The sequence below is a fragment of the Hermetia illucens genome, chromosome 3, assembly GCF_905115235.1.
Source record: "Hermetia illucens chromosome 3, iHerIll2.2.curated.20191125, whole genome shotgun sequence".
In the NCBI taxonomy this organism is placed as follows: domain Eukaryota; kingdom Metazoa; phylum Arthropoda; class Insecta; order Diptera; family Stratiomyidae; genus Hermetia; species Hermetia illucens.
The window spans coordinates 16,149,576-16,173,030 of NC_051851.1; the positions used below are offsets into that span (position 1 = coordinate 16,149,576).

General features: G+C 44.5%; 1 protein-coding gene across 3 annotated transcripts in view; it reads left to right on the forward strand.

The window, feature by feature from the left end:
* Nucleotides 1-23,455, forward strand: part of LOC119651175 (equilibrative nucleoside transporter 1) — a 104,975-nt gene that overhangs the window by 66,484 nt on the left and 15,036 nt on the right. The window contains exon 3 of one of the 3 annotated variants that reach the window (XM_038054597.1): nucleotides 2,300-2,416. In XM_038054597.1, the coding sequence (XP_037910525.1) occupies nucleotides 2,300-2,416 (117 nt within the window). Of the gene's footprint in view, nucleotides 1-2,299; nucleotides 2,417-14,734; nucleotides 14,759-23,455 lie in introns of those variants that run through there. The other 2 variants (XM_038054598.1, XM_038054601.1) reach the window with 2 other exon arrangements.

The following is a 23,455-nucleotide window of genomic DNA, read 5'->3' on the forward strand; positions in this document are numbered from 1 at the left end:
GGAAATCCAGCTGGCACAAACAGTCAAGTACTTAGGAGTACATTTCGACTCCAAGTTAACGTGGAAGCATCATATCCAGGAACAATACCAGAAATCCTGCAGATTGCTCTGGTGCTGTAGGAATGCGATAGGTAAGACCTGGGGACTTTCACCTAAACGGATATATTGGATGTATACATCCATAATAAAACCCATTTTGATGTATGCATGCATCGTCTGGTGGCCAAGACTGAACTTTGCTAACAGCAGGAAGCTGCTAACGCAGATTCAGAGACTTGGTTGCCTAAGTATTACTGGAGCAATGAGTACTACGCCGACTGCGGCACTTGAAGCCATCCTAAATTTACCCCCCATCTACTTGGAGGTGAAACGGAAAGCAGCCAACGACGCATATAGGCTCGATACCATTGGGGCGTGGAAAGGTGGCCAATCCAACGGGCATGCGTCTATATGGAAATTCCTTGAAAAACATCCGGTAGCCCTGATGCCGACCGATCATATGGTTTCCAGATTCGTCTTTGAAAAGACATACACTGTCGTAATCACCGAAAGAGAAGAATGGTCGACAAGTGGCCATGAGTCTTTTCAGATTACAGACCTAATAATCTTCACCGACGGGTCAGTCACGGAGGATGGATCGGGTGCAGGCGTGTTCTCGGAGAATCCGATTATAGAACTGGCCCGACCCCTCGGAAAAATGACGACCATATTCCAGGCGGAGATATATGCCATTTCATTGGCAGCAGAAGAATGTCTGCGACAAAAATGGAGGGGTCGCACCATTCGAATCTGTTCCGACAGTCGGGCGGCATTATCGGCACTGGATGGCAACAACATATCAAGCCAGTTGGTGTGGAGTTGTCATCAGGTGCTGCTGAAACTTGGCCGACTGAACGAAACATTCCTGATGTGGGTGCCGGGGCACTTTAACATCGCCGGTTATGAGGGGGCTGATAGACTGGCTCGCCGAGGGTCTGGATCCACAATGGTGGGCCCAGAACCAGCTCTTGGAATCCGACCATCTACTGTCAAGTCTACTCTGAAAGGTGAAATTGCAAGGATTCACGCAACCGAGTGGAGAAATTTGGACTCTTGCCGGCAAGCGAAAATCCTTGTGAAGGAGCCTAGGGCCACTAGAGCGGCATTTTTGTTGTCCCTTAAGAAGTGGGACATGAAAACCCTAGTAGGGCTTTTGACGGGACACTGCCCCTTAAACTACCATATGGAAAAGATTGGGGTAGTGGTTTCGGCTGTGTGCAGCCAATGTGAGGAGGAGGAGGAAACTGCCCTGCACTTTTTATGCAGCTGCCCGGCATCCTCAGATCTCAGACGAAGACACCTTGGCAAGGTTTTCTTCAATGAAGAATCTGCACACTCTCTGCCTCTTGAGAATGTTCTCAGATTCGCTAAAGCCTGCGAACACCGTAGGCGGGAAGCCATTGAATAGGCAACTTACGGGGATAGTACAATGGGCCTAATAATGGCCTGAGTGCTCGGAGCTGCGGCTCCCCCCATTTAACTAAACTAAACTAAACTACTCTGTTGATAGTGGTCTGCCTCTCAACCTAAACAATTGTTAGCATACGTTGCTTCCTAAGTTAGTATATGCTACTTCTTCGCAACCTTGTCACTTCTATCGGTCGTTAGTTGGGCCTATCGCCTCCTATTGTATCAAGCTATCGTCGTTTCCTATCAATTTGAATGTTCAGATCAATCTTAGCTAGCGAATTATCACGATGGATAACATGCCAGTACCATCGAAGGCATTTCTCCCGTAACTTCCTCACGATCGGTACAAAACCATATTGATTGCGAATGTCCACTTTCCACCTTACATATTTTTGCGTATGCAAATTTCTTTCTCTATTGATAAAAACAGTAAACGAAATTTCGATTGAGCTATTTTGAAATATTCAAATAATCCGTATTTATGAACTTAATTCAAATTGAGTGTTCAACGCAGAATTAAACCATTATATTATGTCCGATAACTAACATTTACATACATATTACATGCTTGGCACGTTTTACGATGTCATAAATTCCATAAACGTTTTTCAATCACAATTATCAAAATCGAAATCTTTACATAACAATTTAATTTAATAATTTACAGTAGCTTATCAGCCCAGAAAATTCAAAGATATTCATGGCGCCCTTCATTGACACCTTACCCAGTAGCAGAATGCCTTCCTGATTGCCTTTATCTATCTAGAGGCAATTCGATTAGCATTCTGGAAGTTGAATTAAATTTATATTTGATATTTAAGATTTTTAAGATTGCGTAACAAAAATACAGATTGGCTTTTTTCAGATGGCACGGACGGTGAACGAGCGCCATTTTTGGCGGAACCAGTTCGTCTTACGCCGGCCTGGGAGGCGAGTAATCTACCAAATGATGAGCTCAATTTTAAAGGTATGTAAAATGTTTATATGCATGAGATACAAATAGTTGATAATAGAATGCAAGGTAGAGTGAAAGATTTGCAAATGCGAATAGTATGTATGAATGGTAGCAGGAAAATTTAATCAGACGTAAGCAAGGGTAATGACTTCCCAAGGTTGATTTACATTAGACAGAGCAGGAGGAAATCAAGATTTGATGTGAATTTCGGATTAATCGGTCGTTATACTTATTTTGTTTATATAAGCAACTGGGAGCGTCCTAATCAAGCAGAAAGGGCAAAGTATTGAACGTCTTGATAACATTTCTTTGCCACACGTGTATATCACATTTAGGATGAAGAAAAAAAAAGCCCAGCCTTAACTGTCTAAGCAGGCATTACAGATCAGTAAATGATAAATTTGGGGTTGGCTTTTCTGACGCGCAGAGATTTCAGACAATAATAGTCTGGGGATCTTGATAGCTTAAAAGACCTGAACAGAAACGGCAACTTTGACCTGTTATAACTTTGTTAGCAATAGTGCGATTTTCACCAAACTTGGCAGAATCATGCACTATACCATAGCCTACTGCAAATTTCCATGATTCTAGGATGAACTTAACGGGGGCTTTCAGTCAATTACTAAAAATTATAGTAATATACTATTATTAACTTTATTTGAACAGATATCGGTATGGAGGGTATTTCAGAACCTAGGCACCATATAGTAGCAGCTTCCTAATTTTTTTTTAGATTTTTTGGTTTGGTAGTTTCTGAAAATGGGTCCTCCTGCACTCCTCACCGTTCCAGCGAATGTCAAAACTAGGTCCGGCTTCGGAAAATACTAACCAAGAGCTTTCATCTGGTATGGGGTGACTATATTTGGTGAAAAAAAAAATGTACACCCTTATTTTGCATGTATGCGTGAGCGCTCACTGTTTCCACTTTCCACCGAATTTGGTGTCAGTCGCTATAGCCGTCTCCGAGAAAATGCGTGTGACGGACAGACAGATAGACAGCAAAACGATTTTAACAAGCCATCGGGTTTCTTGTAGATCGCAGATATCAATAAGCCTTTTTTGATTAATTTACTTACGTCCTGACATAGTCCATGTGTCAAGTACCCTTATCCATTTCTCGACAGGACCGGGGCCCCCCCGGCTGCGTCAACTGACGTAAACACTCTGGCATTTTTCCGACCCTTATGACTCAACAATGCAATTATTTTGTTTTTAACGATATTGATTGCATTTGCTTGGTCGGCCTGTCACCACTTTAAAAGTTATGCCTTGTGTATACGCTTTTCTACAATCTGACTGCTACCAGATATTCTTGCTCAGTAATCGTTTTGCTGTTCCTTAACTTCCTTAATATGTATCGACGCATCGTCTCCCTTCTTTGCCTCTTCTTAAAAACTACTCCAATGTTGTACTGACTTCTGTGATTGGTGAAGACAGGTTTGTGTAAGATAGGAAGTGAACAGAGACTCGTCTGAAGAATACCATTGACCTCACTTTACCAACATCTAAAGGAAAAAAGCACGGGATGAGAATGTAATCCGAATCTCGAATTTTTCGGATTCACATACTGTATCCGAGTCTGTACATCTTTCCGGTTTCTGTTATCTTTCGGTTCGATTAGCATCTTTTCGCGGTTCCACCAAACTCTTAGGAGTTTCAACAATGCTACTATTCGAACTTGTTATGTATTGAACACGTGAGGTTTTATCCAGGGCATTCCAATCCTACGCTATCGATGCATACTTAACAAATGGCACCGAATGTGACACCAAACATCTGTGGGATTCCATAAAAGTTATCCTGGTGGTTTGATTCCATTGGACAGACACGACTTCTTTCTTTACAAGACTCTACGTGTGTTTGACTTCATTCTCAAATTTTGGTCTGCTTGCCTTCTCCGTATAAAGCAAGCGTTTGTTTTGCATCATCCCCATCCCACCACTAAGTAGAAACTTTCCTATTCTTTCCCTAGTGTCCGGATAGCTGCGTGGTTAGAGCACAAGGCTGTCGCGGTTCGAATCTCACTGGTGGCAATGAGATTTGTATCGTGATTTAATGTCGTCACTTGTGAATGAGTACCTGAGTCAAATCAGGGTAATAATCTCGGGCGAGTGCAATGCTAACCGCAGTGTACTGTAGTGTGCCGTTACGATCTTGAATGAAGTGCTCTAGCACACTTCAAAATCCTGATCCAATATTGATTGTTGCGCCAACGATTATTATTATTATCCTTTCCCTCGTAAGCTTTCTCAAAACTTATAACAAAGAGCCATTTATACGCTTTATTAGAGAATTTTCGTAAAATAGTTCTTTGCGGTTATAAAATCAAAGGACGATATACGGTTTAACTAGCCCAACGTGTTCTGGAGAAGTCTATACTCTTCGTCCACTATTCTGGGCTATGTGGTTCTTGTTTTTTTGTTCGTACACGGAGGTTGAAAACCTTAGAAAGACACGTGTCGCCAAAACACCGGAGCTACAGCGGGGGCGTGTAGGATTCGCACCCACTAAAAACTAACCTTCGTCTCTCCAGCCCCAGCCCCGTGGGACCACTATTTAAGTATGACTTCGCGGGGTGGGTTTGCCCTTGGGCACTCCTCCTTCTCCTATTTCCGGCTTTCCTCCTTTGTTCCTTCAGCAACTCCTCCTGCATTTGCATGATTGTGAAGCAAACCGTAAGCCACTTTTCCTCGGATTTCAGCATCTCCGCAACTAAGCTCTCCGGGGTCATACTCCTGCGCAGCACCTGGTTTAAGCTCCTCCTCTCCGCTGCAAATCTTGGACAGTGAAACATCACATGCTCTGAATCCTCCGATATGCCAGCGTATCTGGGACAATCCGGAGAATCATCCAACCCAAAGCGGTGCAGATACTGCCTGCAGCAACCACCGTACCCCGCAAGGAACTGGGCAATGTGGTAGTTGGTCTCCCCATGTTTCCGGTCAAGCCACACGCTAATGTTGGGAATGAGCCTATGCGTTCACCGACCTTTCGTAGACTCGTCCCATCTGCGTTGCCAGAGATCATGTCGCATTTCTTCTTTCTTCTTCTTTAGCCAGAATGTCGACAGGGATCATACCTGCCACTACCAATACTGCCTCATCTGATGCGATTCTAAAAGCACTGCAAACCCTCAAAAACTGCGTCCGTCTCTGAGAGTTTGCAAGTGCCTCTGCCCGCACAGATGACAAATAGAGCAGGATAGAGCGCACCATTACGGCTAGCATCAACCTCCGGTAGCGTTTCGGCCCACCAATAATAAACAACATTTTTGCAAGTGCCATGGTGGCACTGGCTGCCTTTTGGCATGCATATTCTAGGTGTTCCCTAAAGTTTCTTTTGGTGTCAATTATTACTCCCAGGTATTTGATAGCCGGCTTTGATACGACTGTATATCCACCGACCTCCACTTTCACGGTGTTATTTTTCCTGCGATTGGTTATTAAGACCGCTTCCGTTTTCGCATCCGCGAAGGTCAGCCGGCCCTTTCTAGCCAGGACTTTACCGCTCTCACTGTTTCCGTCGCGTAAACCTCCACATATTCTAGGTGTTTTGCTGCAACAAGCACAGCCAGGTCATCAACAAAACCGACAATCGTAGTCCTCTCTGGGACGGGAAGAGCAAGCACCCCATTATACATGATATTCCACAACAGGAGTACCGATCCTTGTGGTACCCCGACTGTGACAATGTGCTCTTTGGGCCCTCATCTGTCCCGTACCAGAGGTTCTCTCTGAGAGGTAGTTTTCCACCAAACTCACTAAGTATCCGGTCACACCTATGTCAGCCAACGCCCCTTTAATTCTATTCCAGTTGGCCGAGTTGAATGCGTTTTCGACATCGAGCGCCAACACGCCACTGCAGCCACCAGAAATCAGTGCACCTTTTGCCTGATTAACTACCATGTTAATTGCGTCCACCGCAGAGCGGGCACGTCGGAAACCAAATCGGCGTTCCGACAAACCATTGCTCGCTTCGACGATGGATAGGAGTCTGTTATAGATGACTCTCTCCAACATCTTCCCCATTGTACCCAGCAGGCAGATAGGACGATACGATACTGGGTTTCCAGATGGCTTGCCAGGTTTCGGAAACAACACCAACTTTTGCTTTTTCCACTGGACAGGGAATACTCCTTCTTTTAAACATTCCTCGAAGGTATTGGCGGAAAAGTCGGGCCTAGTCTTCATCACTTCACTTAAAATATGAACTAGTTTCCAAGACGTGATCTGAGGTTGGTCAGGAAAAGGTCCAAGGACATTTATTTATATAAGGCGTTGTCGCGTTTAACGACAAACAAATACCCTCTTCTGTCATTTCACCAACTGTAATATAAGTCCAGACATTCTGTAAACACGATTGGTGACATCTCGGCGGTGTCTATCGAAGAAAGGCTCCTCATCGAAAGTTACATCAGATATGGTAAGGGGTGTCCGACAAGAACTGGCTGTTATCGAAGCTACAGAAAATCTTAAGGTCGTCAAGCAAATGGGGAAAGAGGAAAAGCTGCTGATAATGAAAGAAAAGTAATCAGTGTAGATACCGTGCGCTTCCTGCCGAGCATGCAGACATTCAGCCACAGAGTTGCTGGGAGCCTAATAGGCTAGTAGCAGTGCATCATCTCGTGTAGAGAGAGTCGTCGTCGATGGTATGGTCACGTAATTCGCTCTAGCGCGAATTCACTTGCTAAGATTGGTCTGAACATCGAAGTCGATGGTAAGCGGCCGATACATATAAAATAAAATGAACGAGACAAAGATTAAAGAAAAAGATACAAATATTCCAAGATGGAATTGATTTTACATTATTTCAGGAACCAGTTATTCCCTTTTTAAGGTTTTGTTTGCAAAACAAGTTCCTCCTGTATTCTTTTGATTTCGGAGTTTATCGCACACCAGTTTCCCTCCGACTTCAACATTTCCCCGACGATGTTCTGCCGGCTTAGGTTGGTTTTCAGAGAGTCTTCCAGACTCCTCCATTCTGAGAAAAATCGTGAACGTAACATGCTTCGGGTCCTCACGTGCAACCACATTCAGGACACAAGGGAGAATCATCCAGCCTGAATTGGTGCAGGTATTTCCTATAACCACCATGTGCTGATAGGAATTGCGTCAGATGGCAGTTAATCTCGCCGTGTCGTCACTGGATTCATTCTTCAACACGGAAAATCAAATTGTGGGTACAGCGACCCCTCTGTGAGTCGTCCCCCCGTTTCCGCCACTTCTCCAGCGACTCTCGCCTTGCCGCCTTTCGGTATTCTGCATCCTTTTCAGGAGAAATCATTTTTGTTGTCTCGTACAGGCAGCGTGTCTTACTTGCCAGAATGTCTATCGGGATCATTCCCGCAATAACACACGCTGCCTCGGCTGACATTGTTCTGAAGGCGCTACACACCCTTAGCGCCACTAAGCGGTAAGTCATATTTACCCTCCTACGATTACACTCACACGCTAGTGCTTCCTCCCAAACTGGTGCCGCGTATAATAGTGTGGAGCGAATCACTCCGGCCACAAATAATCTGCGACTGTATCTTGGGCCTCCAATGTTAGGCATCATCCGCGCTAATGATACGCTGGTATTTGCCGCTTTCTCACAGGCATAGTCCAGACGTCTCTTGAAATTGATTTTAGCGTCTGTCTGTCTGTCACAAGCACTTTTCTCAGAAACGGCTATACCGATTGACACGAAATTTGATGAGAACGTGGGAACTGTGGACCCCCAGACATGCAGTGAGTGATATCCTGCTAGGTTGAATTTAGGGAGGGGGGTCCCCATACATGTAAAAGGGGGGTGTATTTATCAATATCTCGGCAACTAGTTATTACCTTCTTCAGTGCGTTTTCTTCTAAGAAGATACACTGAAGAAAGGAATAACTCGTTCTCGAAATATATCATTTTAGACGAGCACGAGGATTCTTCTTTAGATTTATTCAGCCTCAGTTATTAATATTAAGACCCCAGGTCCATTTAACGACTTCATTGCTGTAAAGTGTTACGGCCTTCAAGTTGTAAGACTCAACTACGCAACATTAAGTCTACAAGGCTAACCTGGTTTCAAACAATCTCGTTCCTATTGCAACCGATAACTCCAGGGATAGTGACAATACTCTCCAGGAGTTTCGCTCTAACTTAATACGAAAAACAGGGAGACAAGTCTTCAATTCATAGTTGAATTACATCCCATCGGTCCAAGGCAGTTGGGGTTATCTGCTGCAAATCCAGACGCATGCACAACTCACTAGCAAAAAGTCAATTTAATTTCACCCGCCCAATTCTAATTACTTGAAAATTGAAACGTAAATACGCTAATTACGAACGCATATAAATCGTTGTGAGTGCTGCCACGATTGGCAATGGAAATTTAAGTATGCCAGCGGCTCTATTCAATCCTGGCTACATTTCAATATTATGAATTATTTATTTTCAAAACATATGATTATTGAAGACCTTGGTAAATGGAAATAAAATGCAACATTGAGTGGCGTTCATGATTTCTCCATATTATTGCGGATTTAATTTTCAAATTACATTGCTCGTCTCATGGCAAATGCAATCCAAGTGGTCTTTGAGGATTCGGATTTTGGCATTCTATTGTCCGGAATAGGTCACTGGTTCTTTACTGAATGTGCAATACCAGTTGACTCAGCTGTAAATGAGTACCACCTAAGTCCAATCAAGGTAATGATCACGGCTGACTGCAACGCTGACTACATTGCGTCCTAGTGCATCCTTACGCACTTCAAGACCTCGATCCAATTATTGCAGTCGAAACTGATAACCCTTATCAAAGTTTGTCAAAACCCATCAATTCTAAATTGTGGCAGTTAGATGGACATGGCACTGATTTTAATGAGATTAAGACATACAGTATTTGTGTTACTTCATGCACTGACGACGAGGATGGTTGGTTCCCGAAATAGAGTATTTTTGTAACATCAATAGAAATAGAATGTAACCAATATCGGAAGTTCGAACTCTTGGCGGCGTTCGAGAGAAGGATCCTCAGAATAATTTTTTTCCCGGCTCCTCCAATACTGGGCATCATGCCAGTTAATGCACCTACAACTTTTATTGCTTTCTCGCTCGCGTAGCTCAAGTGTTCCTTGAAGGTCAATCGATGGTCCAGCATAACGTCGAGGTATTTGATGCAAGGCTTGAACTCTATCACATGCTGTCCCACACGAAACTGTAGAATTTCTTTCAGTCTACGGCTGCTGACCAGTACAGCCTCAGTTTTGTGTTCCGTCAAATATAATCCACGTGATACTAACCAATCCTTGATCAGCCTAACCGATGTCTCACATGCCTAGATAACATCATCCAGGTATAGTCGTGATATCGTCAAGCTCCCTACACTCAACAGTTATCTCGTGGGTTAACTGCCTCATCGTAACTTCCTTACCTAAGGATCTACTAACCAAGTGCTGGTAGTTGAGCGTGCTTTCGTCCTGCGTCTTCCGGAGCTCCAGGAGTAGTTCTCCCTTCTGCGCTCTCCTGATCCGTATGACATTGCCTCCCAGACCGCTTAGCGTCGGATCTCCCTTGACTTTCCTCAAAATTTCAACGTAAGAGAGGCCATCTCTGATATCGATAACAATTACATCCGGACAGGGCTTCCTTCTTTTTACCTGCTTCCTTGGTTCACGGTTGGCCAAACTTTTGCTCCCGTTTCCTGGGATTTCATTTGTGGAGTCGATTTGGGGTCCAAACGTTGCACTCCCTCCGTTACTGGTTCTTTGGTCCCTCGGCTTTTCTTAGCTGTTGGGAGCGTTATAGTATCCTCCATTCTTTCTCTGCCCCCTTTAACGCTCTCTACAACTTCCCACTTTGGACTTGTTTGAGTGGCTCGTTCTATCCTTTTGGTAGCAATAGGTACCTGTCGCAATGGGGTCACCACAGGAGTTTGTAACTGTCCTGTGTTCGCTCAGCATTGGTTCGTTGAACCTAACTCACCTATAGCTTCTTCGCAGGTGTCTTTAAAGTTTCGAACAACCACCTTAATATAACGATGAGCATTATGCTTCGCCCCGACGAATTCGTAGAACGTGTTCAGGGTATTACCCATCTCCTTCAGGCAATTTTCTACCCTGAGTACTATTGCTTTGTCTGCATCAATTCTCTCGTCGTTGGCATGCACCGCTTCTTTGATGAGCCCGGTACAGCCTTTGCCACAATGAATACCTGGTTGTCCATCCGTCTTCACGAAGCAGTCAAGGGGCTTCTGGGAGAAAAAGGTTTGATTTCCAGTCTGGAACCCCGTGTTCTCTGGAAAACTGAGACCTTACTGCCTCACAGAATAGAACGAGATATAAGAGGCCATCAAACGCGAATGTCCGGAGTTAACCAATGCCCGGATTAGTATCACCTCTGCGAACTGCCGAGGCCAAAAACTCGCTGTGGTGGATGTTGCCGAGCAATACGCGAGGAAGCTTCTAAACAGCGGGAAAATAAAAATTGGGTGGGTAATGTGTAAGATACGAATCCGGGCCATCCCAACCAAATGTTATAGATGTTTGGATTATGAGCACACATCTGCAACCTGTTGGGAACCTGACAGAAGGGCAACATGCCGTAAATGTGGTCAAGCCCCAACGTTCCGGCGCCCGGGCTGCGAGGGAAGCATTCCAGACGTAACTTTCGCGTCGGAAGCACTGGTGCCGCTGGTGGACGGGTGGCAAGTTCTGGAACACTTCTCGACAATACAATACAATGCCTTCGAAGTGGTGGACACAAACTCTCGATGTGCGCCTCCCCAGCGCTCTTTCTGTGCATCGAACGTCGCGAAAGTGAACACCGGAAGGTTTGTCAAAACTCTCGAAACAGGCGGGGCCGCGCTGGATGGTACTCCTGGGGGCAGTGGCGCTGCAGCCCACACCATCGTAAATTAAGTTATGAACCTGATAACGACGGCCTGCGGAAGAAGTCTAAGTGAGGCATGTACCGTAGTGACGAAATACAAATCCGCCAAAAAGAGACTCCGCAGCGCACCCGAAAAATCGGGGCTCTGCGGAAACCCTGTTCACATAAAGCCGAGCAGATGGAGCTGCGAGCCCGTATGGGATGATGACGTCGGCCTGGAAAGCACACACACTTTTCTCTATAAAAGAGTTGGAAAAGGCAGTCTTCTCTATGAAAAGCAAGAAGGCGCCAGGACCCGATGGTATTCCAGCAGAGGTATACAAATTGGCATTCCAACACCGGCCACACCTACTGCTCGGCGCATTCAACGCTTGCCTGAAAGAAGGCACTTTCCCTGCTCGTTGGAAGGTGGCGAGGCTTGCGCTAATCCATAAAGGCAAAGGCGTCCCCGAGTTGCCGTCTTCATATCGCCCACTATGTATGCTTGACACTGCTGGAAAAGTGCTCGAAAACCTCATCAGAAGTAGACTCGCTGAAGCGATACGCTCTGTCGGAGATTTATCTCCCCGGCAGTTTAGTTTTAGAGCAGGGAGATGCACGGTTGATGCTGTCATGCAAGTCGTAGATGCCGTTCGACGAACAGAGGCACATAGCCGCCGAACTCGACGGGTTGTGTTCCTCGTGATGCTTGACGTCAGAAACGCCTTTAACTGCGCAAGATGGAAAGACATTCTAGGCACAATAGACAATACTTTTCACGTACCGAATTATCTCTTACGAATATTGAGGGACTATATGAGGAACCGTTCCCTGCTCTATGAAACACTAGGTCAGCAGAGGATGGAGGTCACGTCGGGGGTAGCACAGGGATCCATCTTGGGGCGGGACCTCTAGAACACCACCTATGATAGTCTACTTAAACTCGACATGCCAGAAGAGACGCGCCTGGTCGGCTATGCAGATGATGTCGCGGCGCTTGTTGCTGGACGCACTGTCAACCAGGCGCGGCATATTGATGCGACGAGTAAGCGGATGGATAACTACTACGGGAAAACCCGAAGTAGTCGTCCTGACTAAAAAGAAAATTCCGATCCTGCGTTCCATATCGTTCGGCGAGTCGATAATCGAGTCAAAACCAGCGGTAAAATACCTCGGACTGAATCTTGACTCAAAGATGAGCTTTTTTAAGCAAATCAAAGCAGCAGCGAATAAGGCTGCAGCTGGAGTTTCGGCGTTAAGTAGGCTATACAAATACGAGGGGTCCTACGTCTAGCGGGCGACGTCTCCTAATGGGTTCAACGCAGTTTGTCCTGCTCTACGGCGCAGAGGTGTGGGCTCTTGGCAAAGAGGTATATCGTAAACGTCTCGCGCAAGGACAGAGACGGGGAGCTTTGCGGGTGGCGTTCGGTACTGCACTGTCTCTGAACTGGCCGCGAAGATGATCGCGAGAGTGATACCCGTTGCCTTCTTGTTAAGGAGCGTCAAGCCATATACAAGCGCAAGGAAGATTATTGATCGTGAAGAACGGCAACGCACTCTAGACGAGTGGCAGCTCTCTTGGCAAAATGAAACTAGAGGCAGATGGACTGCGCGGCTCATCGGCAACTTAGGTTCGTGGCTGAATAGGAAGCATGATGAGATTGACTATTTCCTTACCCAATTTTTAAGTGGGCATGGAGGTTTTCAGTCTTACCTGCACAAGATTGGAAAGGCGCGATCTCCGGATTATGTGTTTTTCAATGAAGTTGTGCACGACGCCCATCACACATATTTTTTCTTGTGGAAGGTGGGATGGGATTCGTCAGCAGCTCTGAGAGATGCTGAGGAGTTCTGACAGGTGGAGCCGTGTTGTCCATTACGTTCTGGTCCTTCTCGTTGCTAAGAAGATAGAGCTCGAACGGTGGAAGAACCGGATGGCAGTTGGTTCCTTGAACTGACAGTTCCCTTCCTCCTCTCCCCTCCCGTTGGTGAAAGGAATTCCCTGATTTGATCGCTCCGCAAGGCGGGAGAGTTCGGGGACTACCCCGAAGTAATGTGACAAACGGTTTGAGGCTAGCTCTCTGACGATGGGGAGGTGTTTAGTTGGTAGTCCGACGACGTACCGAACCGAGAGTCCAACACTGTGCGCGTAAATCCATTCACCTACCCTACCCAAAAAAAAATCCATCCAGTCGCCCTTTCCCCTCTTTGAACTACCCACCTACCAAACAGTAGACAGTTGCTGCGAAGTGTCTGAGGTTTTCCAGGGTTTGGTTTTATAAAAAAAAATATGGATATGTTATAAGGTTTTGCCACATATTATCAAGTGAGATAGTTCCCGAGAATAAAATTGTATTCCCATCAGAGAGATGTAAGCCTTTTCCGTAGGGCGCAAAAATAAAAATTGTTAGAAGTTTCAATCTTCAATCGTTCAACCCCTCATGAAAGTATTCAGTTAGAAAATACTCATTCCCGTTTCAATTTCCACGAGGAATGCAACCCTCCTTTGATAGTGAACCACTTGACGGAGTAATTGTAAATGACAAAAGTAACCCAGTTCTTATAACCAACTCCTTTCCTCCTAACAAGCTATAGCGCTATTCATTCAATACCGGAAAGATTAACAGAAATGTTTGAAGGATCAGATTTGTTCGAGTCTTAAGCGTTCCCATCCCTGTTTCACTTCACTTGACTTCAAGTTGAAAAATTTTCAAACTAGCGCCGCATCCTAGGAAAAACATTACAAAGTCTTCACTATCGAGGTACATCGCCCGGACTAGTTTGCAATACAATTTATTTCAAGCTGCAATTACTCTCCATCCTGGCATGGCTCGTGTCTTACCAACAAAGAAAGCCACTCTTCAAGTTGCTTCATTTAACACCACTAAACAACTACAACACTACAGCGTAACAAGCGTTGAACTCGATTCAAGTCACACTTCAAGTTTCTTCACATAATGTCTTACATGTGGGGCGTCCACGTTAACATTTCATCCTTCCCCTGCACTAAACACAGACTTCTTGAGCCTATGAAGTGGATAGTTGTTCTTCAAAGCACAGTTTCTCTTACGACTCGAGCCCTCCTCCATTGAGAATTTGCATTTAAAAAACGAATTACAAGAGTGCATTCACTCTTCTTTCTGGCTACCGACCAGGAACGTTCCTGGTCTTACATAAAGTTCAGGCAAACAATTTTGCACGCGAATCGCACGTTAATTGCAACCCCTTGATGGGAGTCTAGAGAAAAAAAGGATCCAAACCACATGACTCACAAGGTAGTCTAGTAAATAATTGTGCCCTCATTTCGTTCTTGTCCTTGTGACTGAATACTACGGGACTAACTTGCCTGGGAGCGCTCATACGGAGCTGAGCCGCGTGGTTGTTTCACCTTTAGTTCAGTGGGAGAGTATACGGGAAGTGAACATTTAAATGTGATTAAAGGTGTTCACGACATCGAGGAGGAAAAAAGAGTTGACAAATAATAAAGCAGTCAAACAGGCTGACATCCGCTTTTTAGTGAGTAAAACAATTTGTTTCGTGCTAGTGTTGAAGTGAAACTATCGCAATTCTAGCATGTGGTTTCCGCGTTTAAAAAGCAGTTTGAGATTCATATGATGGTTACCCAACACTCAAGTTCGAAGGAATACGTCCGTACCTACTTGCTCGTGTGAAACATACATAAATCCACAAAGCAGGGACTCTAGAGAATTCGCTGATTACATTCAACAATTATAAAATACATTGAAGGCATGCGGAAGCAGAGGAATGTGCATAACAGCTGCATGCCTACGCAAGGAAAAGCGCTTCAGATAGTGCAGATTACAAAAGCGAATCCACTACGCTCATTAAAATGAAACCCATCGGAAAGGATAAATTTCCCTCTATAAAGAGCTTGGTTAGATACTTGTGCACCACGTGTTGGTAGAACTTCTCCCCAACTCATTCGCGACCCAATTAGTGCTGGTAGAGTAACTCGTGTCGTCCTTCATTCTGTTTAAAGGTGCAGATAGCAAACCGCATACCTAGACGACCGCTTTGAACCGCTTAATTGACTTGTGTCTACTCTTCAGTTGGCAATAACCTATGGCGTGACGCTTCAAGGATGTAACATATTACGCTTCCGTCACAAAAACCGCTTAACTTGAAGGACGAATAATAGACTTATCGGTCTTTGAGATAGCGAAAACACCAGGGCGAGGTAGATGTTTATCTACTAGTTATTAATTTCAAAGTCTTATTGAGTTGTTATCTAAGTGGTTGATAACCTAATTGAAAATGTAGCACCTACTCCTATCTTATAAAAGAGTTGTGAATCTCCCCTGTGGACTAATAAAACAATTCGTCCAGTAGCCTCAAAAATACTGCAAATATTGCCTGAAATACTATAGTTGAAATACCATCCAATTCGGCGTAATATCTACTATCGACGATGTAGTAAAAATACAAAACTAGTAATTGGAAATCAATAATTGTCCTCGCCGAATTCCAATCCAATATGACAACTAATACTTCAATACAACAATTTGAAATCCTTGATGTCGACTTGCACTCACTCATTTAATCCATAGATTGATTTCCTTTTATCATTCATACCACAATTAATTGCACGACACTATCAATTATATTCGACTCAAGTGGACACGGCATTCTTTTCTTGGTGACGGTAAAATTGGCCGACCCGAGGGTATTTAACGATGAATAAAGTTTACATTGAAATCATAGGTTTCAACCTCCCTTCTCACCTTAACAAACTGGATGACCATACCAAGCCCAGTCGAAAACGGGAACCGCAACACTGGTGCAGTGCCAAAAATGCAGCGATCTACTAAGTCGTCGTTATCTACGTGTTCCCGGCGGCTTAGGAATTCGTTAGACGAGACTTTGGCTTCCGGAAAGGCGCTTCCTACTGTGCCTAACAGTGTAGCCTCAATATCATCTCATAAGTCTATGCACCAGATCTCTCAATCTCAGTTGATTTGCTCTGCAATGCCTCCCTACATCAGGGTTGCTTCCACTGGCTCTACACCCCTGATCCAGCAGCCCCTATACGACGAATTACGGTCTACCGAACCTCCGATCCTACAACTGGACAATATCCGCAACCTCCTCAGCAAGTTACGAATCGGAATACAGCCGCCCCACTTTTTGACATCGTTCCTGTCGCCAACGAAGCTCCACTTCCCGCCGCTGCCATGTATCCTGGTACTTCATCCACCCATACCAGTGGCCACAAGCTAAAGGTGGCGTCCCCACATAAACAGCTCTTTATCTCCACGCTAGCGTTCGCAACTTCTACGGACGATGTTCTGGAGTATATGAAGAGTAAATTTGGTTTACTTTCTCCTCTGTTCAGCGTTAAACTGACAAAAGACAACAACACCGACCGGGTGATTGTATCTTTCAAGGTGACTTATCCACACGAAGTTGACGTCCTCGGCAACCCTTCTTTCTGGCCTGAAGGTCTATTCATTAAGCCATACAAACGCCACAATTCGCAGGGAAATTTCAGGTCAACCCGCCTGCCTCACCGAGCTATATAACTGGATCCATGTTTACTGTCCGTCTGCTTTATCAGAACGTTAGGGGGCCTTCAATTTATCCGCGCTGACTCAGCAACACCATGCCATCTGTATCTCCGAAACCTGGCTGGACGATGCCAAATTAAACTCCGAGCTCCCGGAAGGGAACTCCACTTTCCGGGATCCATCTCGTAAGTCCACCGGCGGTGGGGTCCGCCGAACTCGTCTTCTCCTCCTCGGGCTTTCCTTTTGATTGTGTTGCTCTTCGTGTCTCTCCGTCCAACTTCCTCCCGTTCATTGTATCTTGTGTATATGTCCCCTGTGCTTGCCCTTATCATCTGTTTGAAGAATTGTTTGACAGTTTGTCCGAACTCCTTACTGTCAGATTCCCTTCCCCTCTTTCTTTCTTGTCACTGGCCCAATCATCCAACAACCTCTCCCATTCTTGAACACTTGCTCTGCCCTGAATTTCAATACCACCAAAAACTCCTGGGGCCTCACTCTCGATCTCTTCCTTTCCAACCTCCCGAGCGTCCACCTCTCTTTATTTCCTTGCACGTCCCCATATGTCAAAACTGACGCCTACCACCCCGCGCTTGAATTTGAAGCGGAGTTCCCTCGTTCAAAACCCAAAACCAAGCGTAAATCCACTAAGTTCAACTTTCGCAAAGCCAATTTTGACGGTCTGAACTCATTTTTAGCGTCTTTCAACTGGGTACATATATTAAGGAACTCATTGTGTGATCCAAGTTCTAAACACCTTTTACAATATCCTGTCCGATCTCTTCTCCTGTTATGTCCCTTCTTCACCTCCCTGCCTACGTTCGTACCCAACTTGGCTCACAACGGAAATTCTTATTAACATTCGCCTGAAACATACACTACGGAAGAAGTTTCGAGCTTCTAAGGATGACCTTACTCACTTTAGGGCCATCCGCTCTATTGTGAAGTCAATGGTCAGAAAAGAGCGTAAAAGGTACTTATTGAGCGTCGAAGTCACCCTTGCCCGCGGTAACTTAAAACCCTTTTGGTCTCACGCTCGCAATTCTCGTAATTCCACTCAATCTCTCCCTTCTTCTATCAGTTTCGCAACCTGCCAATTCCCGACAACAATCCTGCGACCTTCTCTGCACCTACTTCTCTTCAGTGTTTTCTCCCTCGAGCCCTCCACCCTCTACACCTCTCATTTCTGCAGACTGCTCCGAATCTCTGGCCATTCCTCTCCTTACGCCTTCCTTGGTTCAGTTCCTTATTGGTAATCTTAACCTCAATGTCGGACCTGGCCCCGATGCGCTTTCTAACCTCATTAACTGTAGAAAACACATTTCCCTCCCCCCGAGTGTAATCTACAACAAAAGTCTAAATGAATGCTACTTTCTCCGTCTCTGGAAAAAGGCCCTTATCATCCCTATCCTCAAGAGCGGAGATCCTTCTCTTGCTGTGAACTACCGCCTCATTTTCCTCCTCTCCGCTTGCTCCAAAATCCTGGAAACGACTGGTTGATCGCGCACTTCGCTCACCTCATTGTCAAAGAGCAGCATGGTTTCGTGAAACAGATCTACGGTTTCAAACCTTCTGGTCTTTGCCAACTTCGTTGCTAAATGCTTTAATTCACGACAGGAGGTACATGCTATTTATACTGATTTATCCAAAGCCTTTGATACCGCTGACAACAATATTTTCCTCTCTAAACTCTCATTACTCAACTTCCCTGCCTCAATCATCTCTCATACCGTTCCTGCAAAGTTTCTTTTCATGGTTACCCATCTCGTTCCTTCTCTTCTTCCTCTGGTGTTCCCCAAGGCTCTATACTTGGCCCGCTACTCTTCCTGTTTTTTATCAATGACCTCACCTCCATCCTCATCTGCCCGTATTTTCTTTACGCAGACGACCTTAAATTTTTTGATTCTGTTGGATTTCCGCTGGACTGTGCTCTCTTACAGTCCAACCCTCACAATTTAGTCCGTTGTTATTCGGTCAACAAGCTAACACTGAATGTCAACAAATGCCACTGCATGTGCTATTCGCTTAAACCCTCCTCAATATCCTTTTCCTATTCTCTCAGTGGACAACCCCTTTCACTACTGACCTCCAAGACCTGGGTGTAATAATCGACGACAAACTTCGTTCCAATTCCGACTTCGTTGACGTCATCAATAGAGCTTCCAAAATGTCTGGTTTTATCCTACGTCGCTCCTCCGACTTTACCTCAATCCAGCCATCCTTAACACTCTTCAATTCCCTTGTCAGAAACATCCTTGAATATTGCTGTGTAGTCTGGTCCCCCTTCCGCATTCGTGACTGCTGCGCCCTTGAAGTTGTTCAACGCAAATTCACCCGGACCCTCTTTTGCAAAAAGAACCTTCCACGGGTTGATTATCCGTCACGACTCTTCACCCTCAATCTCCCCTCCTTAAAGCAACGTGGTATCTTCCTTGATATGTGTACTCTTTTCAAACTCTGCGATTGTCTGAAAGACTGCTCCGCCAACTCGGATATTACTTTCTGTATCGCCTCGTCTCGTAACACACGTAATGCGAACATTCGCGGAGCTCGAGATTTACTTCCACTCTCCGATCCCGAGGCTATACCGGTCCTACAACACCCTATAGCTTGGGTCCTTTGACTCTATTTCCTTCTCTAGTTTTAAGCGTAAAATAAGCCATTCACTTGCTCCTCCTTCTGAGAACAATCTGTAATAAGGAATTTGTTGTCTGTGTATTGTCCTCATTAAATAAATAAATAAACTTAGAAATGTTGTTCACTCAAACTGCAAATGGATCTCGGACCAACGGTTTCGCAAAGACATCTTTCAGAGGTACGTCTCTCATTTCTTTTCAGAAGTCTTGTATTAAATGGCATAGCCTACTGCTTTATTTGGTCATTATTTCGTCGTGACCCGAAGTCAATCCAACGTAATTTTGTTTATCTTCTTCAGTTCTTTCGTTGACATCTTCAGCATTTCCGTATTTTACTAATTAGGACTAGTGGAAGATCCCATTATCTATCATTTCTCTCTTTCTGTGACTAAATGAGCACACAAAACCGGCATGTCCTGCAAAGGAAATGTCTTCCTAGTTGAAGTTAAATCACATATAATTTATTCGGCTGAATTTCAGCCATTATCGTCACCTTTGATAATGCAAAAAGCCATATCTTGCGATCTAGTCGAACAAGATAAAGTCTGAAGAAGAAGAAGATTCTTGTCAATCGCCTTCCTCATTAACATTGCGGGAAAATTTCGGTCCTCGGCGACCCAGAGCTAATTTGTTCACCCTTTGTGTCATCCTATTCATGGTTCTCCGCAGAGAGAGGGAATAAAAGCTTCCAATATGTTCTGAGGTTATCCATGGACTCGCCAACTCTCTATTTCTCCTTTAAGAATATATTTGAGAATAATTCATCCACTGGCCTTTCATTCTCATCAATCTTGGTGGTTAGGCCAATTTTAGTTCGGATAACATGACCATACACCATCGAAAACTCTTCTCTCACAACTTCTTCACGATCGCTACAGCGCAACATTGATTGCCCAACGCTCCAAACTATAGGGTTACAAAGCGTACGACGCTCCGGTAAATTTGAATTGAACACAGAAGAATGGCAAAAGGGCACTTGTTTGGTAAACACCGACAAAGGCACAGACCAGTTTTTCTGCACCTGCCCTTTTGATGACGGTGAATCAGTGTAACCTAACGAACACGTAACTATGCCTATTGTCATGGTTTATACCGAATGAATTTGTGTAGCACAAAGTGTTTCCCACCATGTTATTCCATAAATAACCGCATGGTACCGTATGTCAAATATTTGGCAAATTCTGCTTGGTCGACTGCTTTGTTAAGCGTAACCCCACTGCCTCCAACTTGCTCGACTTTACCAACTTTGTCGCCAAATGTCTAAATTCCCAGCAGGAAGTCCATACCACTTACACTGACTTTGCTAAAACCTTCAACCATGTAAATCACAAGATACTTCTATCCAAACTCTCGTCTCTAAATGTCGCCATACCATTTGTTTTATGGCTTGCCTCTTACTTTTCCAACCGATCCCACCGCGTCTCTTTTGACGGCGGCATTTCTCGCTCCTTCTCTCCCTCCTCTGGCGTCCCGCGGGGATCTATTCTGGGTCCTTTATTATTTTTATTTTTTATCAACGACCTTTCCCCCTCTCCTTACTCGTCCCTGTTTGCTCTATGCCGACGACCTTAAGCTGTTTTCCGCTATATCGTCGCCTGTGGATTGTGTTTCCCTTTAATCTAACCTAGACACTCTGGTCCGTTGGTGCTCTGCTAATGGTTTGGCACTAAGCGCTAGAAAGTGTCACGTCTATGTGCTACTCGCTTAAATCCCCACCCACTTTCTTCTCCTACTCTCTTAACAGACATTCCTTATCATACCTAAATTCCACTCAAGATCTCAGAGTCATTTTCAAAAATAAGTTCCGCTTCGACATTCATTGCATCGAAGTCACCAATCAAGCAGCAAAATTTTCAGACTTTATACTTCGCTACTCCTCTGATTTTGACTCCATCCACTCCCAGATTGCTCGCTTCCTCCAACCTAAGCGAGAATTCAGGTGATATTGATTAATGATAGACATTCTGCCTTCAGATAGTGAGACTCTGATGAGTACTCCTCTCTCTCTTACGGCGATGAAAAGTATAATCGTAGCAGGCGCGAATCCAGTAATGAACACAAACTCCAAATAACCCGCTCAAGAATATTGATGAGCACTAATGTCTTTATCTCTCGATGAACTCCGTTGACGGCTGTGAGAGGGTTCTTCCTGCTGTCGCGAAGCTTAATCAACAAAGAACAAGCTGGTTTTTGGTTTCAATGCTTCTGTACTGGTCCAATTGTAGAACAGTGTGCGGAATTTATTAGATCTCTGCTTCACCTGCTCTTCATTGATTTCGAAAAGGTCTTCGTACACGTGGTCAGCGTCTCTGAAATGTTCCACGCAGGAGGCACATTCCCGAGAAACTAACAGCTTTAATCAGAGCTACATATATATGACAGCACAAAATATCCCGCACTGTATCGAGGTGTCTCTCACCGACTCATGAGTCTTGGTCAAATGATTCCGGAATTGAAAAATGAGGCAAGCAGATTCGGACTGAAGGTACATACGAACAGAATCAAGGTTCTCAGTCTGACTGGTCATCGCGCTCTTCCTATTAGCAATTATGGATAGAACATCGAAGGCCTTGATAAATTTATATATCCAGGAAATGTAGTTCTCCCAACGGACTTCAAATTTATAAGATTTTACCTCAATGTAGCCCACAACATTTTGCATTGTCATATATCGCTCTGAAATAAATGTTGGTTTTTCCAGGATGTCGACTGTGCATAAAGTATACGACACATATATAAGTACTCCTTGTTGACACTTATTCGAAGACTTTGTCACAAGTGGCAAGTAAAGCGTGACGCAAAGAGTGTTGCTTTCTGACAATCAAGTTTCCTGGTTATCCTTCGAAGTATCCTTCGATACCTAAAAGGATAATTTAGCTAGGAAGCACAAAAAATACTCTTTCAGTTATTATAATCAAGACATCACTCAACAATCAATCACTTCTTCCAGCCTCTGGGAAATTTTCAGATTCTCAAGAGTTTCGAATGAATGACCTACACAGGAACTGTAGATTGAGTTCTGACTGTGAATACAATCTCTAAGGGCTCTTCTTTTTGAGGAAAATGCATTAGTGTTTAAAAAATTCGAACTAAAATAAAAGGATCCCAAACTCCATTCATAGGATCGGATCCGGCTGCAATGAAAGCGACCGAAATTCTGAAACCAAGCAAGCCTAAATGAGGACACTGATAGGATTGATAACCGGTCAGTGTTTTCTACGGAAAAATCGACACACAATGATGATCTGTTATGAAGACCTTCCAATGAGACTACCACGGGCCCTCGCGGAGGAAGTTTACCGCCTGGAGAAACCCTAAAGAAAGACTAAATTATTTTCTTCGCTTCGCAATTAGAAGGACACTTTTCATGTAATAAACTTTGGCAGGACATACGATAAGCCATATTAAGTATAAAGTTTTTTTTATATCATCATAGTAAATAGCTTCACTAAAAGCTGCAGTGCATGGATATCATAAATAAGCATACTGGTAAGCCAATTATGGTAGCCATTTGCAAAGTAGGATGGAGGGGTCGCCCTTTCCAATTCCACCTCTCCCGTCCCGCGCGGGCTTCTTTTTACATACTCTCCTTATCTACTTCCTGTTCGGGAGTAAAACAAGACAAATCGAACTTTACTCTGCCTCTCATTCCCCTTTGGACCGCATAATTTTTTAGAAGCCGAAGTAAACACAGACATTTTTTTTCAACGGAGTTGAAACCAATGGAATCCCGGTTTTCCCCCTTTGTACTGTTCCTAACGTCTCAGGGAGTTGTGTTCAAAATTAAACTCTATCATTGTCATATCAAAATAGTTCCGTTTCGAGCGCCATCAATTTCGAGTGAACGCGGCTGTCACAATTCTTCAAAGGGGCTAGAGAGTGAGGACCTTCTTTTTCCGCCTAAGTACTCTTCCTACATCCTAGGGCCGGACCTCTGGAACGCTCCTTATAATCATCATCATCAACGGCGCAACAACTGGTATCCGGTCTAGGGCTTCCTTAATAAGGAACTCCAGACATCCTGGTTTTGCGCCGAGGTCCAACAATTCGATATC